The sequence below is a fragment of the Ctenopharyngodon idella genome, chromosome 8, assembly GCF_019924925.1.
Source record: "Ctenopharyngodon idella isolate HZGC_01 chromosome 8, HZGC01, whole genome shotgun sequence".
Taxonomy (NCBI): Eukaryota; Metazoa; Chordata; class Actinopteri; order Cypriniformes; family Xenocyprididae; genus Ctenopharyngodon; species Ctenopharyngodon idella.
This window is the reverse complement of record NC_067227.1, coordinates 10187804-10204455: the sequence shown is the minus strand read 5'-3', so window position 1 is coordinate 10204455 and position 16652 is coordinate 10187804. Positions and strand designations below refer to the sequence as shown.

The following is a 16652-nucleotide window of genomic DNA, read 5'->3' as shown; positions in this document are numbered from 1 at the left end:
GGTTTGTAATTTAGAACCCTATTAAGGATGTTTTAGACATGCCTGATCAGTTTAAATGTGATTTGGTTATTTTGAAGCAAAACTTTTGTGTTTGAAAGAGTTTTTTTGTTCTTCTGCTCACCAAGACTGCATTTATTTGATCAAATACAGCAAAAATTGTGAAATATGTAAAACGGCTGTTTTCTATGTGAATATATAGTAAAGTGTAATTTATTCCTGTGATCAAAGCTGACTTTTCAGCATCATTACTCTAGTTTTCAGTGTCACATGATCATTGGATGGATTAGATGGATTAATTGTATTCATATTGTAAAAATTAAGGAAACAAATGGATCATAATGATTGTATAAATATTATTTAATATCCTAAAATTCCCTCAAAATACAAAATATTCAAGGGGACCTATAATGCCCCTTTCACAAGATGTAATATAAGTCTCTGGTGTCCCCAGAATGTGTCTGTGAAGTTTCAGCTCAAAATACCCCACAGATCATTTATTATAGCTTGTCAAATTTGCCTCTATTTGGGTGTGAGCAAAAACACACTGTTTTTGTGTGTCCCTTTAAATGCAAATGAGCTGCTGCCCCCACCCCCTTTCCAGAAGAGGGCGGAGCTTTAACAGCTTGCGCTTCGGTTGCTCAACAACAACAAAGCAGGAGAATCTCACGCAGCCAAAATGAGGATTGTCAGTAACGGTGTTCAGCCTTACATTGTTCAAACCGGAGTCGACACTGATGGAGAGACTCAGGAAGAAGTTACAACTTTTAGAATGAAACTGGACGTTTCTGAATGGTTAGTGGATAAATTTATGTAGTTGCTGTGGAGTTGATTCAACTCATCCACTAGCATGTGCCGTCATGTTCATCTTTTGTGCAAATCCAGTGTTGAATTGACCCTCGTTTGTGAAGCAGTCCAGCGTAAAATGACGGCATGATAACAACACTCTACTACAACAACTCTTCCTCTTCTCTAAAGCAGCCCAACATGGCCTCACCCCCTTTGTTGCGTGTTCTCAGGGGCGGGGTTTATGTAAATTTTAGGGTTAGTGATGTCACTAACCCAGGAAGAAGCTTGTTGTAGTCCCTACCAGCCGTTTGTTGTAGTTCTTAAAAAGTGATTTCTGTAAAAGAAAATATCTCCCTTTGCATTGAACTTTGAGCGTCGTAACTTTGCAGATGTTGTTTATGATCAAACAGCAACATTACACACTAACTAAAGTTAAAAAAGTGAAATCATAATCAACCACCCCTTTAAAAATATATATTGAACAAAAATTGATTTTATTGAAGAAAAGCCGTTACATTTGAGGTGTTCGACCATTTTGTTCAGCCAGTGTGAGCACCAGAGAGTTAAGAGTATTGCGTTATCAGTTTATCAACATGCTAGAGTGTTAAAACATACGTTACATTTATATATATCATGTGCTGTTGTTGTCTATGTAGACTGTACCAGATCAGTCACTTATGAGGGTGTTTCAGGTGGGTTGTTTTGTGCTGTTCTGATGCAGACGGGGTCAGTAACTCACCGCTCCTCTTTATTCTGACAGATGCACTCGCCAATGATCTCTTTCACCTCAGGATCCATCACCTTATTATAACTGGCAGGCTTCACTCCCTGAGAGAGACACACACAGACAGAGACATTAAGAGCCCGTAACTGTAGGACCAGCACATTTAGGACAATCGCATGTGTTTGTGAGGAACAGACCGAAACTGATGTTGTTATTCACTGTTAATCTTCCCCTCCAGTGAACAGAGACTCAAAAACCTGCTGCAAACATGAGCTGAACTCTGATTCAGGAACTAATTTAGTCTGATTTATGAACCGTAGTGATTCTCAGGTTATCACTTCAGATTTTCAGTGGATAAGTATTCGATTTCAGTCACAAAAAGCCATTATTCAACTTCAGAATAGTGCATGAGTTGTACGGACTATTTTTACAGTGATATTTTTCTCTTCATTATGAACTATTGCTGTATGAAAAAGATTGTTTTGTGCTCCATAGAAAAACTATCAGACAGGCTTGAATGTATATGAAGATGAGTAAATGACTGAGATCTGATTTTTAAGTGAAATATCTCTAATTGTCATTAAAAAAAATTTGGGGGTGCACTACAAAAAAGAAAGATGAACATTGGAAAAAGCAGAATAGGTGCTCTTTAATGCTGACCACTATAAACTGACATTTAGTTCCTTGACTGTTTTTGTTCATGAACATGCAGTGACAGCCTGAGACAGATGTCAGCAGCAGCATGAACAGGGTCTGTGTAAAAACATTCTTCCTTTAGTGAAATGAAATGATCGCTGCAGTAAAAGCACTAGGAAGTGTTCAAGCGCAGGTGTGACTTACACTGGTGACTTTGCGGTAGATCTGAGCAGCATTCTGACACTCTGAATACGGGTATTCAGATGTGGCCATCTCCAACATGCACATGCCAAACGCGTAGACATCCACGGACTCGTCGTAATGCTCCTCGTACATCTCTGGGGCCATGAACTCCGGCGTACCTGAGGAAATGAAAGGATGAAATGATCTTATGATTCACAGAGAAACATACACTATCTAATAACGGGACTCGATTTAGCCGCCTCTCGGTTCTGCAATGAAACTGACAATGACAAAATGCTGAAGATGATCTTGGAATCTATGGATGTTTTTTATGTCTGCACTGATCACTGCACAGATCTGTGTAATGGATTTAATCTGGTATCTGCAGGGTTTTTAATATCAAATTCAAGGCTTTTTAAGACCTGCGGAAGTAAAATTTCATTAATAAAATAATCATTTATAATGTTATACACACACACATAGATTATTCTAATTGTTTAGATATTTAGATTGAACATTAGCTTCTTGTTGATCTACAATAGCATTTATAACACTATGTGCTGTGTAAAAATATGGGTTGATTTTTGCAAAAAAAAAAAAAAAAAAAAAAAGATAAAAAAAAAGATAAAAATGCCAATTCTCTGTCGCTTAACCCTCTGGGGTCTGAGGATTTTCGGGGCCCTGGAGAAGTTTTGACATGCCCTGACATTTGTGCTTTTTTCAGTTGTTCATAAACATATTAATGGAAAAAGTGTCATTACACTGTATTCAGCACAAACTAGGCTACCATAATATGTGAGGAACATGTATGTACATGTTTGTGTTTTTGAAGGAATAACGTTTATGCGTGGTTATTGAAAAAAACAAAAAACTCACTGAAATAAAGCCAAAAAAATATCTATTAAATCTGTGTTCACAAGACTTCTGGGTATTGGAGGTTGTAGACTAGAGTTTTTGCTTCAAAATGATGTAAAAATTATCCTGCCTACTCGTTCATATAAAACAATATATTGATTTAGTTTTTGTAAGACACTTTTTGTCAAGAAACACAGTATGCGTGGAGGCGTGAATCATCATGAATAATGAGGTAATTCACACCTGAGAAGACAAAAGAATCGCATAAAGAACCTCTAATGAGCTGCATAATAATGAGGCCTTTCAGTCAGGTAGGCTGTGAAAAAACCCTCTGTGATCATGTCTCAAGCTCATCATGGTGTATATCAAACATACAGAAAAAAACAGCAATACTGTGAAATATTATTACAATTTAAAATAATGGTATTCTATTATATAATTTAAAATATAATGTATTTCTGTGATGCAAAGCGTCTGAACATTCATGTTACCTCTATGGCATTTCATATAGCCTTTTAGTTTAAAATCATGCACATTTGGAGAAATATTGATGGATTCTCATATGTTTATGTCAATTTTCTATACAGCGGAGTAATATTTATTCAATATTTATTGTCATCACTATAAACGCTGGATACTGTGTTTTCAATTCATACTTGCAGCCGGAGGGCGCTCTGTGCACATTTAGTCCACAAATTAATCTAAAGAAGAACAGGACATTCAGGAACTAACGGCATGTCTTCCAGAGGTCTCTAACCATGGCTTTAACATCCAGATAAACACTTTTCAAGACAATAAATACACGATTGAGATGATGTATACATGTATTGCCTTAGAATTTGCATCTGAATAGCACTCGCTCCGTGGGCGTGGCCGCATTAGCGGATAATGAGCTGAATCACAGACTTCTGACATGTGTCTCTTTTCATACAGATTACATAAACACAGAATTTTTGTTTTCGATTTGACTTACACGATTTAAAACCTGACATTTCAACATTTCTTTAGACATTAGTCTAATTTTTTTGTGGTTAGTATTCTCTTAGTTACAATTCATTTTCTGAGAACTATCAGATTGGACTTCGTTCAGAGGGAGACGACAGATCACGCATCATGTTAGTTTTCTTTATTTTGCAAAAAGCACACAAATAAAAGAAGATATTCCACAGATTAAAATGGTGTATAACTCTTGTGCAACATTGACGGAGTATTTTGAGTCTCTTTCACACTGGTAAGAAAAAAACTGAGGTGGTATCGCCGGCGTGACCGCCGACCCGAGGGAGTTAATGAATGGCAGAAATATAGCGGTTACCCCGGTTATCTCTGTATACAAAGCTACTCTAGTAGGCATTATAAGGAGGTAAGATAAAAAGAAAATGCATTCGAAACTTTTCAGCGCTTACATTCATTTCATCAAATCATAGTCTTTTGAAGATGAATGGCAGAAATATAGCGGTTACCCTGGTTATCTCTGTATACAAAGCTACTTCAGTAGGCATTATATGGAGGTAAGATGAAAAGAAAATGCAATCAAAACTCTCCTAAAGACAGTCCGGTCCCTTCAGACATACATATAAAAACAGCAGCACCACGTTTTTAATTTATGGTACAAGTTCAGATTTTTATGGTATAAGTTGGTATTTTTATAGTATAAAGTCGGTATTTATGGTATTTTTAATGGTACAGTTTGAAACGCACAACGCTTACATTCATTTCATCAAATCACCGTCTTTTGCAGTTGAATGGCAGAAATATAGCGGTTACCCCAGTTACTTCTGTATACAAAGCAACTTTAGTAGGCATAAAGGTAAGATGAGAAGAAAATGCAATCGAAACTCTCCTAAAGACAGTCCGGTCCCTTCAGACAAACAAAAACATCAGCGCCACATTTGTAGGTTTTTTTTTTTTTTTTTTTTTTTTAAAAGGTACAAGTTGGTATTTATGGTATTTATAAGGTATTGTTTGAAACGCACAGTGCTTACGTTCATTTCATCAAATCATCACCTTGAAGTTCCACATTAAGCCATATCACGATTCCTGTTTCTCTGTCCCCAAATTTAAGACCTCTTGCATCGATCATTTCTTAGACCGTTTAAAACATTTAAGACTTTTTATGATATTGAATTAGATCAAACTGAATTTAAGACTAAGGACCCGTGAGGACCATATAAACATGGTAAAATGTGTTAAAAGGAGCTCCAATACACTTAAAGCAAAATCAAATAAACCCAAATAAAGTAACAAAAGAACACTGGCCATGCATCCAAAAAAGCTGGATATTAAATCGACTACAGTCTCACCAATCACACTCTTAGCAAAGGAGGTTCTTTTGAGCGTAGCCAGACCCAGATCCCCGATCTTGACGCTGCCCGTGGGGCCCGTGATGAAGATGTTATCACACTTCAGGTCCCGGTGGATGATGGGAGGAGTGCGCGTGTGCAGGAAATGCAGACCTTTGAGAATCTGACGGCACCAGCTGCGCAAAACTTTGGGTTTCATCACCTTAAAGCGTTTCAAATACCTGGAGAAAATAATGAGTAGCATTTGTAATTGATAATCAGCATTATCTGTATTGTAATCATTACATCGTTCATAATGTCTGTTTAACTGAATACACGACGTTAACTAACCACATAACGGGCTATATTATATCTGTATATCACTGCCATATGGAAGTCATATGATATCTTTGTATGAGGAACTATCCAAAGAAAGGTCTTCCTTTCTCTTTCTCCATGCATTTTCAAACGGTGTTCAAGTATGATGTGAGAACCTTAAAAATGCAGAGCTGTCATATGACTTCAGAAGACTTAAAATAAACACATTGTGTATATGTTGTACTAATATTATTATATATACAATGATTTGCAGTACTGTGCATTAGTGCCTGCCCACTTTTTCAGCTGTTGTTCCAGAAGTATTTAAAAAAAAAAAAAAAAAAACAATTAAATAAAATAGAAGATAAAATAAAAAAATAAAAAAAATAGTAAAAAATAAAATAAAATAAACTACCACACTTGATTTCCGATCTGAATGTGACTCGTATGTCCTGCACTGGATCAGTGTCATGCTGAAACGCTCTGTGGAAATGTTCTCACGTTTTCAGTGTTCCTGACGTCATGAGCTCTGTGACCAACACAATGCATTTCTTCCCCTTCAGTGGCGACTCCCAGAAATCATAGAAGCGCACTATGTTTGGGTGCTGAAGACCCTTCAACATCTCGGCCTCCTCTTTAAAGCGCTGCCGCTCCACCTTCGACAGCTTACGGTCCTGACACACACAAACAGACACAATTAAACACTCGATCGGACACAAGCGATCACTCTCAGGAGAACAGGTTCCATCAGGCTCCTCATATGTAGAACATTTTATGGGTTCAATCATGGGATCATTTTATGGATTTAGTTTTAATTCATTTTTAATTTTGATTAAATCTTATAAATTAATCAAATAAGCTTGATATTAAATCACACCAAACAAAATCAGCTCAGTGATACTGTAATGGAAAACATGCAGACAGAAAGAAATCGAGAGACTTGAGCTCCATTACTAAATTCATAAAGCCTTGTAATGTCTTCTATATATTGTCTCTTTTTTTTCCAAATAAGTGAGATCTTCCTCTATCATAATTCCTCATGGAGAACATCAAGTCCACATTACACTTATGTTATTGAAGTAAAATGTGTTGTGAATGTTGTTTCATGCTGACTTTAAACCACGGAGTAGCTGAAATGTAAAGTTGTCATTTTTAGGTTCTGATGAATGTGTACAAGAAACGTGTGTGTGTGTGTGTGTATGTGTGTGTGTGTGTGAGAGAGAGAGGTTTTTCCAGCTCCAGCAGCCTCATGCATTATGCAGTGGTTCAGTGAGTCTTTCTGTCCCTACATGCACCAAACAGCAGCAGGATCTCTGCTTCACCTACATCACAATGCAGCACTGCCAAAAAAGCTTTCAAACTTCCGATTATCACACCGTTTTACAAGTACACTTCTAGTCAAATGTTTGGAGGTAGGTAGGTAGGTAGTAGAGATTTTAAAGGGCTAGTTCACCCAAAAATTAAATTTCAGTCATTAATTACTCACCCTTATGTCGTTCCACACCCTTCAGAACACAAATTAAGATATTTTTGATGAAATCTGAGAGGTTTATGACTCGTCCATAGACAGCAATATAATCAACACTTTCAAGGTCCAGAAAGGTACTAAAGACATTGTTAAAACAGTCATGTGACTGCAGTGGTTCAACCTTAATGTTATGAAGAGACGAGAATACTTTTTGTGCACAAAAAAAAAAAAAAAAAAAAAAAAAGACTTTATTCAACAATCTCTTAATTTGTGTTCCGAAGATGAATGAAGGTCTTACGGGTGACATGAGGGTGAGTAATTAAAGGGATAGTTCACCCAAAAATGAAAATTATCCCATGATTTTCTCACCCTCAAGCCATCCTAGGTTTATATGACAGTCTTCTTTCAGACGAACACAATCCGAGATATATTTAAAAATATCCTTAGTCCTCCAAGGTTTATAATGGTTGTGAATAGTAACTCACATTCTGAAGACAGAAATAATGCATCCATCCATAAAAAAAATAATCCATACGGCTCCGGGGGTTAATAAAGGCCTTCTGAAGAGATGAGATGTGTTTTTGTAAGAAAAATATCCATATATAAAAACTCGATAGATAAACTTGATAGATAGCTAGAAAAATAACCCTAGAGGGGAGCGTTTTGATTAATATATTACATATTCATTATTTGAACCTGTTTTTCAATATTTAATGTAGCAATAATGTAATGTAGCCCATTTGAATAAATCCGTCATGAAAAGAACTTGACAACCACAGTTTAAATGTTTATATTTCAACAATGAATTGGAGTAAAAAATATAATTGTCATTAAAAAGTTATTATTATAAAAACCGGCTAATTTAAATGTTTGTACACAAATCAGTTGTTAATTTTAACCTGTAATATTAATGTAGCGACTGACAGGGTTACTGTATAGTTTACAGAATTAGTTGAGAGATTAACTGATGTACTGTACCTGATATATATACAAATTAATCTAGATCAAATCTAATTGAATCAAGATTGGAATTGAATCACATCAAGCTTGTGAATCGAAATTGTATCGAATCATTAATTTTTTGTCAATGCCCAGCCCTGTAGTTAAGTCCTCCCTCATGTCTTCATAATATCTCTCCATGAAAGCAACAGCACATCTGATGGACGGTGTGTCATTCATGTTTATAGCAAGGCCGTAACCATGCCTTGAACATTGGGGGGGGACCTTTTTTTTATTTAATAGAGCATAAAGAAACAAAATAGTGAACGAAATTTCTGCTAATACAATGCTATATCGGATATGTACAATAACAATTGTAGAAAAAAAAATAACATTATGATGTCCAGAAATCAATTTCAATAGTACATTGAGAACTCATGTTTAATGTTATAATTTCATAATACAATATATTGTTCGTTCCGAGATTCTTCAATTTAGTGAATAAATACTTTGATCCGGAATTAATATTTGAATTTCCTAGTGGTCTGGTGGTAAAACTTTTGTTAACAGTATCAAAGGTTGCGTGTTCTAATCCGCTCTCGCATAGTTTTTTTTTCTCATTAAGATCAAAGATGTCCATCAATGGTTGTATATCAAGAGCAGGGACACATTTGTGTGCATTTGTTTTGTGATTTTACCGGAAAAACAGAACCTCCGCAACGGCGTTAAACGATCGATTGACGCGCCCGTCTGTGCTGTGAAGACTGTGTGCACGTGCAAAAAGAGAACGTAAACCCCGCCTTGTCCCCCTAAATGTCTATGGTGGTTATGGCCCTGGTCTATAGTACAATGATGTGAACAGAGTATTAACTTTGGCTATGAAAGTTTGAGCAAATACAGTAGTGATGGTTGCTATTAGAGCTGCACGTTTAACTGTTAAAAGGCAGCGATTTAAACACCCCCTTGATCTTATTCCTAAACTCAATTTTTTTTTGTGATAGCATACTATTTTCATTCAGTCATTCAGTGAGACTGGAGCAGGTTTTGAGACAGACACATCTAAATACGGGTTGTACTCACAGGAATTAATCAATGCGCTTCAGTTTCAGCTCTATTAGCACAACCGCTGACTGACACACACTCCCAGAAGACATTTATTGATAGAGCTATAATATGTGCAGACGTACTCACAGTTGAGCACACAGAGCAAATCTGTAAGTACACTAGCGTTTCCATTCCCAGAGGCAAATGACACACCAAAAGTTACATCACAAAATCTGTTGTGTGAAATATGACTGCAGACCCTTCACTGCAGCTGCAGTATTTGGTATAATATCATGAACAAAAAACTGCAATCACACGTCCTCTGAGTCATTTCCTCCGTCAACTGCGGCCGTTTCACACATTCTAACTAGTTAGCTAGCTAGTTCCGGCTAGTTAGCTACTTGGCTAACTAGATTTTTGGTTAGCTAGTTATCTGAGTGCTTTTCTAGTCCAGATAGATAGAGAGAGATAGATTTAGTCATTGAATTTGCAGAGTTTGAGGTGTCTTTCTGTGCTTGTCATGAACTCAATGGCGTTTAGAGCACTTCCACACAGTAGACTACTGACTTCAGCGCTTTACTACAGCCCTGAATACATGTGTTGTGCTTGTATTGAGTCTGACCACAGTCCTGACTGTCCCACTGACCTGATTCAGAACAAACAGCCCTGTAAATGCACAGGTCATCAGGTCAGGGGTCACGGCACGACCCTGCACTTCAGAAGAGTCTCTGTGACACTCGCTGATGGTGGAGTTTTGCTGCGATAGTGGACGCTTCCAGATATATGATGCATGTACATCTGAAGACATAAGGAGCCATGAACCGGACAAAAAAAGAGCTTCAAAATCCAAGTTACTATTCACTCCCATTATAAAGCTTGGAAGAACCAGGATATTTATTAATATAACTCAGATAGTCTTAAACTCTTCACTTTCAAACATTCAAATCCTTGTATTTACAGTATACTTGATGTTACACAAACCCTGTTTGGGAAACCCTGGTATAAGGCTGTGTTTAGGGTTTAGTTAGTCTATAGTACGGTACTGTATGTCATCTTTTAGATGGCCCGGTAAACGTGTGTTGAAGTGAACGCGTTTGTTCATGGATTAGGATGCAGCTCGCACACAGTTTAAGCCTCTTTACAATGAAAGGAAACACTCAAGTTGCCCAACAAACCCTTCCTTCAACAGAGACCAATTACAGCAGCAGGAGTGTCAGACTGAACCAACGCAAAAAGCCAAACAAAACTACACAAATCAAAACACGAGCAGATACGGAGGAGGAAAAGAGGTCAGAGGAAACCAGACACAGAATGATTTAGTGGTTTTGTAAGTCAAGCTAAACTAAACAAAAATGAGAAATGTTGCCTTGGAAACTAGCTGATATAAAATAAGTTCGTTTTTTATATTTTATTGTATTTCAGTTAACGTTTATTTTATTTCAAGCAACAAAAATGTTTTTTTTATGGTTTTAGTTTGTTTTAGTTTCAGTTAAACGGTTTAGTTGAGCTTTACGGTTCAAGACAGAAATTGTTCACATTTTGCGCATCAGTGTCTGTTTTAATCAGAAGAAGCCGAGGACAAGATCAACATCTTGAGCAAACGATTACAGTAGCAGCTGAAACATTTATCTGCTACAATGTCAGCGGAGGCTTTTATCCAGTTGTGTTCTGGTGTTACTCTGAACATGGCAAATAACGAAAATAAATCTGGTTGCAAATGTAGAGAGTTTGAAGAGCTCTCTCGCTCCATCACTGATCTGTATGTCCAAAATACTGCGATTCTCAATGTCTCTGAAGCACAAGTGTCTTCCAGACCTCACACTCGAGCCGTGACGAGTTAACGGTGTTAATGTTTAGCCTGTTTCATGGACAGGCGGTGTTGTCGAGACCCGTTGTGTTGCTCTCGCTCCAGCTATTTTTGGACACAGGAACGCCTCCTCTCGTCTCCTGCAGCACTCACAACTGCAGCATCCTTATTCCTCATCCTTCAGCAGACACTAGATTAATATTTCCTCTCAGAATAGTCATGTTTCATTGGTGGGATAGTTAACAAAGGTTTCATTTTTATTCAACTGTCTTCAATCTATCAATTTTTAATTTCACGTGAATGAAAATTACATCTTAATTATTATTTAAAATGCATTCTTTGGAGGTCTGCAACCACAAATGACAACAAATAGATCTACTTGTTAATTTTGGTCAATTAATACAATTCGAAAAATGCAAAAAAATCTATTTATTATTAGTTTAAGGGAATATATTTTAGAAATTTACCTCAATTTAAGCCACAATTTAGGCCACAAGGGTTCACATCCTTTCTAGCACTGCTGCCATTTGTCATTTTTCAGTGATGTTTTTTACATTTTTGAGAGATGACATCCTCATTATCTGGTGTATATAAGCAAAAGTGCCCTATTATGATTTTTCGAATATTATCTTTCATGCAGTTTGTAATAAAGCCATTTGTCAATGTAAAAGGTCTGCAAAGATCAAGGTGCAAATAAATGAAGTTATTTTCACCTAAGAAGCAGTTCTGAACTGCCTGAAACGAGTCGTCAGTAATTCCAGTCTCACTTCCGTAACATATCAATGTAGGTTTGTAACTCATTCGCATAAAGCCAGCCTGTGGTTTCATTGGCTGAACAGCGTCTCTTTGCCCCGCCCTCAATCACTGTAGTTGTATCTGAGACTGGAAGAGTTTGGTTTGTGTTGTTCATGTCGAGAAGATGCTGTTTTCTGCTGCCAAAGCAAATCCACTTTGATGAGATTGATACGGTAAAACCGACGCCATCGTTACTGTTCGTATCACTGAGATTCAAGAGCTGAGGAATTGCTGCCACTGATCCAGAGAGAGCAGTTGTCATGTATAGATATGAAACAGCTTCACAAATAGTCTTTTCAACCACACCATATCATTATTTCTGTCTTACAATAATTCAGATTATCACAAAAGTACTGGATAAAAGTTTATAGTTCAGATATAAACACTGATGTCTACAGTAGAGATCAAAATAGAGTAAATCACCTTTTGAAAGTAACTTGACGCTTCAAATAAACATTGAATCAATTACATCATTACACCAGTAGATGGAGACAAGTGACTTAAATGTATGTAATTTGAGTCATTCATTCAAGAGATTCATTCAAAAACACTTATTCATCCAGTAATGAAACAAGTGTAGACTTTGAGTGAGTCATTGAATCATTCATTCAATCAATCTTGATGTTGTTTTTGGGCTCTGCTAGAACAGGTTTTCCTGTTTGAATGTTGATTATTTTCCTCATATTCTCCATTGTTGCAGCTCCTCTCTTCCCAGTCTGTCAGTAACGCTCTATTTAGTTCCTGTCTCTATGAAGCCCCTCCTTCTGGAAAGCACAGTGTGCTCTGATTGGTCGGTTGGAGCAGTGTGTTGTGATTGGTGTTTGGGAAATGTCCCGCCCCTTACCATAACCGGCAGTTTTAACACACTACTAACTAACTCAACCAGGCCCCGCCCATTTATTCTGCGTGTGAATTATTTAAATAAGGAATATTGTGAAGAAAACTCAAGACTACAATGGAGGCGTTTCAGGGACTTCAGAAACAGACACTGATATAGAGAAGAACTCCTGCTGGAGGGACTTTGGAGAGCTTTTTCATGCTCAAACAGCAACATTACACACTAAAGAGAGATGAAAACGCATAATAGGACACTTTTAACAATGATTCCACAAGTGATTCACAATTTGGTTCTGCTCTTGTTCATGTCCGTATCTCTCTGGTCGTCCTCAGCTGGCAGCAGGTTTTGTGAAGCGCAGGCAGTGAAGCACATTTCCCATGTGAGCGCGGCGCTGTTGACACGGCACAAATCCACCTGATGTGGCTTCATCTGTCAGGCAGGACGCCAGATGCACATTAACAGATTTGACTGAAGCAGGACTTCACAATCAACTCCACAAAACGCTTTTTGGCATCCCACACGAGAACACACAATGAACGCTGAGATCTATGACGAGGAGCTTTAATTACTCCACACACACACACTGAGGCAAAAGAGCCAAATCCTGAGACCGGATTTATATCAGCTCAACAGTAGGGATCCAGGTTGTGCGGAGCTTATGTATGCTACAGTATGTTATCCAATCATCTTCCTGAATCACAGCTGCTGTAATTGAGTGCGGTCACTATTGAGCTCCAAACAGAAACCATGACAGACATGGACAGCTAACATCTCAATAATATTATCAACAATCTGTCACCAGCCAAAAGATCTCATATATAAATCAAAGCCATCAAAAGGAAGTTCCATGCAATGAAAGGCCAACGGATCTGAAACAAATGTATAAAACAAACGGTCAACCTCTAATGACCTGCTGAAGTAAATGAACAACAGCACTGACCCACTTGGCAGTGTTTCTGGTTATTCACCTCCAATCCGCCCAAACACGTGAGCAGGCAAACCCTGACATGACTTGAATGTGTGGGCATATAATCACCATCAGCAACGCCACATTCCAGTTTGAGATGCTTATCGACAGAGCATTGAGAAACACACACACAGAAGAAGCTTGTTAAACTGCAGCTCACATGTTGTAAATCAAGGCCTATGCTTTCAAATGCATCTCTTACAATAATTCATATCACAGAAGTACTGGATAAAAGTTTATAGTTCAGATATAAACACTGATGTCTACAGTAGTGAACAAAATAGAATAAATCACCTTTTGAAAGTAACTTGACGCTTCAAATAAAGATTGTATTAATTACATCGTTACACCAGTAGGTGGAGACAAGTGACTTAAAAATGTTTTAGTCATTGAATCAATCATTTAAGAGATTCATCCAGTAACGAAACAAGTGCAGTTTTTTTTTTAACTGATTCAAATAATGACTGCAGCAATTAACATGTCACAACCTCTAGTAAATTGCATTATATTTCATTTAGTTGTCTATTCAGAATCATGGGAGAATCATGATCTCGGTTTAAAAAAAAAAAAAAAAAATAATAATCTCAACTTATCCAGAATCATGCAGCTCTAGATGCATTTAAAAAGTTGAAAATGATCAATAAACACCTGCATGCCACTGATTTATACAGGCACATATCAAAATTTGTTTGAATTTGTGTAAATTTGGATAGATTGAACTACACAGCCAAAAGATGTCATCCTTCCTGCGGAGTACTTCATTATAACAAATGAATCCTTAGTATGTAAACAAAGCCACTGCTAATTATTTGAGTTCAAATAGAAGAGCTAATTTGAAGCATAAGAAAGGTGAAAATGCTATATTTATTTTCTATTTTTATTTGACAGATAATCACCTGCTTGCACAACATACAGCAGTGGCGAAAGTGACGTCCGAGGGGATATTTGTTTTTAATGACCCTACAAGTTGGATTAAACCATCAAAATATGAGGAAAATACTTTATTTTATTTTTTTAAACATTTTGAATACGAGGGTAGAACAAAACACTAAAATGGGTTAATGTATTTATCTGACAAAATTATTTGGCAAAAAACTACAGCTGCAGGTTTGATTTTACTATTATAAACAAATGCATAGAAAAACAAAAAGCTGACAGGAAGAAGCAAATATTGACTATAACAAAATCAGTTATTAATATTTTGTTGGTTCTCTTGTTTTTGCATGCTTTCATAATTTCTTTGTATGACAGCCTAGCTAAAAATTATGTTTCTTTATTTTTAACACCATAGAAACATTTGTAATGTTTCTGTCAGCACCACACATCAACATCTGAGATCAAAGTTCACACTAAACACTTCTGATCACAGACACACCTTCCCTTCAGATCTGAGGACTGTAAGAGCCACTGTTATATCTGTTATCAAATACCAAAAGCCACCATGAAATGACACTTTGTTATTCAATTTGTAATAATGAATAGCATAGCCTACATTAACACTTTGACACAAATTGCTTGTTTCCAAGGCCACCGGGAATCTGGTATTCTTGCATTTGTGGTTTCAGTTGGTCATTGTAGAATATTTTCAGCACTGCATTTAATGATATGGCATTTACAGCTATGAAAGAAAAGTATAAACACTGGAATGTCTAGAACACCAGGTACCTGTAAAGAACGCAGACGATCTCACGATTGCTGTTGTTTACATTCACTGACTGCTGTTATCTTAATCTATACATCTTTCAGAATGTCGCAAGACTCAAGCTTCACCATCTGACCACTCTTTCACAGTAAATGTGTTACAGTGAGGGTCATCTCTTCATTTGTGTCGGGAATGAACATCAACACTTCCTATGGCTGTAATGACCTCCATTAGACAGAGAGAGAGAGAGAGAAACCTCAATGGTGTACATCACTGCAGCAGGTCAAAACAAACACACAGTCAACAGGTACATTTACCTACACTAATGTCAGTCAACCAAAATTAATCCAATCTGATTTCAGATTCTGAAAATTCTGTTAATATGAACCTGAAACGCTGCAATTCGCATGTTCGTTTACGTGTGCATTTATGCATGCCGATCCTTTCAGACCCGAAGAAAAACCACTGCGATAACGTCACGAGAACTACAGCCAGTATAATCATCACTTTTGCCTTGATACCATTAAGAAAAGAAAGATTTTTAGTAAATATTCAGTCTCATCCACTGGCCAGCAGTTATAAACATATGCATGTTCATAAGAAGTCAAACACATGTAAACTTAAAGATCTTATTATAAAGGCTCTGGTGAACACGTGCATCACGGCACTGTATGTGCGTAAGGTATTTCTGAATCTGATTGAGAAGATACTCATATTCAAGACTTTTCATGCTTAGTTTTTCCTATTGCTCAGATTCAGGTCTAAATCACCCCTTTCAATCCAATTGAAATGTTATTCGGATCGGTTGAGGTATTTAGATGAAGGCTTTTCTGATTACTAATGAATTATTTGGGTGCATGTAAATGTTTCTAATGAAGAGCCAAAACTACACCAATCAAAAAGAGCCATGTTACTTCCATGTTTTTTTTTTTTTGGACACGTACAGTGTTATTACCATGGTACACCAAGAACACCATGTAGAGAGCAAGGTATGGTACATGAATATGGCGTCGCCAGCAGGGAACCAGCTAAACCTTGTGAAAACCACCAGCTACAAACCACCTTAAAACTGTCTTTTCAGTAGTGATGGGAGAAACAAAGCTTTTCAAACATTGAATCAACTGAACTAGGGCTGTCAAAATGGCTGAAAAACTACATTCGAATTTTATACTTTATTACTACTTATATTCTAATTATATTTGAATTTAAAAGGCATAATTACATAAAGCTTCTGTCTTGTCTTCTGAGGCCACAAGAGGGCGAAATAAGCGAACTATTAATACACCGCATTATATTATTCAAAGCAATGAAATAACATGACTGTCTACAAAAATAGTGCATAACGTTTAAACTAACATTTATAAATCAAAT

General features: G+C 36.9%; 1 protein-coding gene across 8 annotated transcripts in view; it reads right to left on the bottom strand.

Annotated features, from left to right (window-relative positions):
- The window catches only part of LOC127517179 (serine/threonine-protein kinase WNK2-like), a 68930-nt gene that overhangs the window by 47251 nt on the left and 5027 nt on the right, over positions 1-16652 (bottom strand). For all 8 annotated transcript variants that reach the window (XM_051902448.1, XM_051902447.1, XM_051902446.1 and 5 more), the window contains exons 3-6: positions 6283-6455; positions 5485-5705; positions 2351-2508; positions 1526-1614 (exon numbers count right to left, since the gene is read on the bottom strand). In XM_051902448.1, the coding sequence (XP_051758408.1) occupies positions 1526-1614; positions 2351-2508; positions 5485-5705; positions 6283-6455 (641 nt within the window). The remainder of the gene's footprint in view (positions 1-1525; positions 1615-2350; positions 2509-5484; positions 5706-6282; positions 6456-16652) is intronic.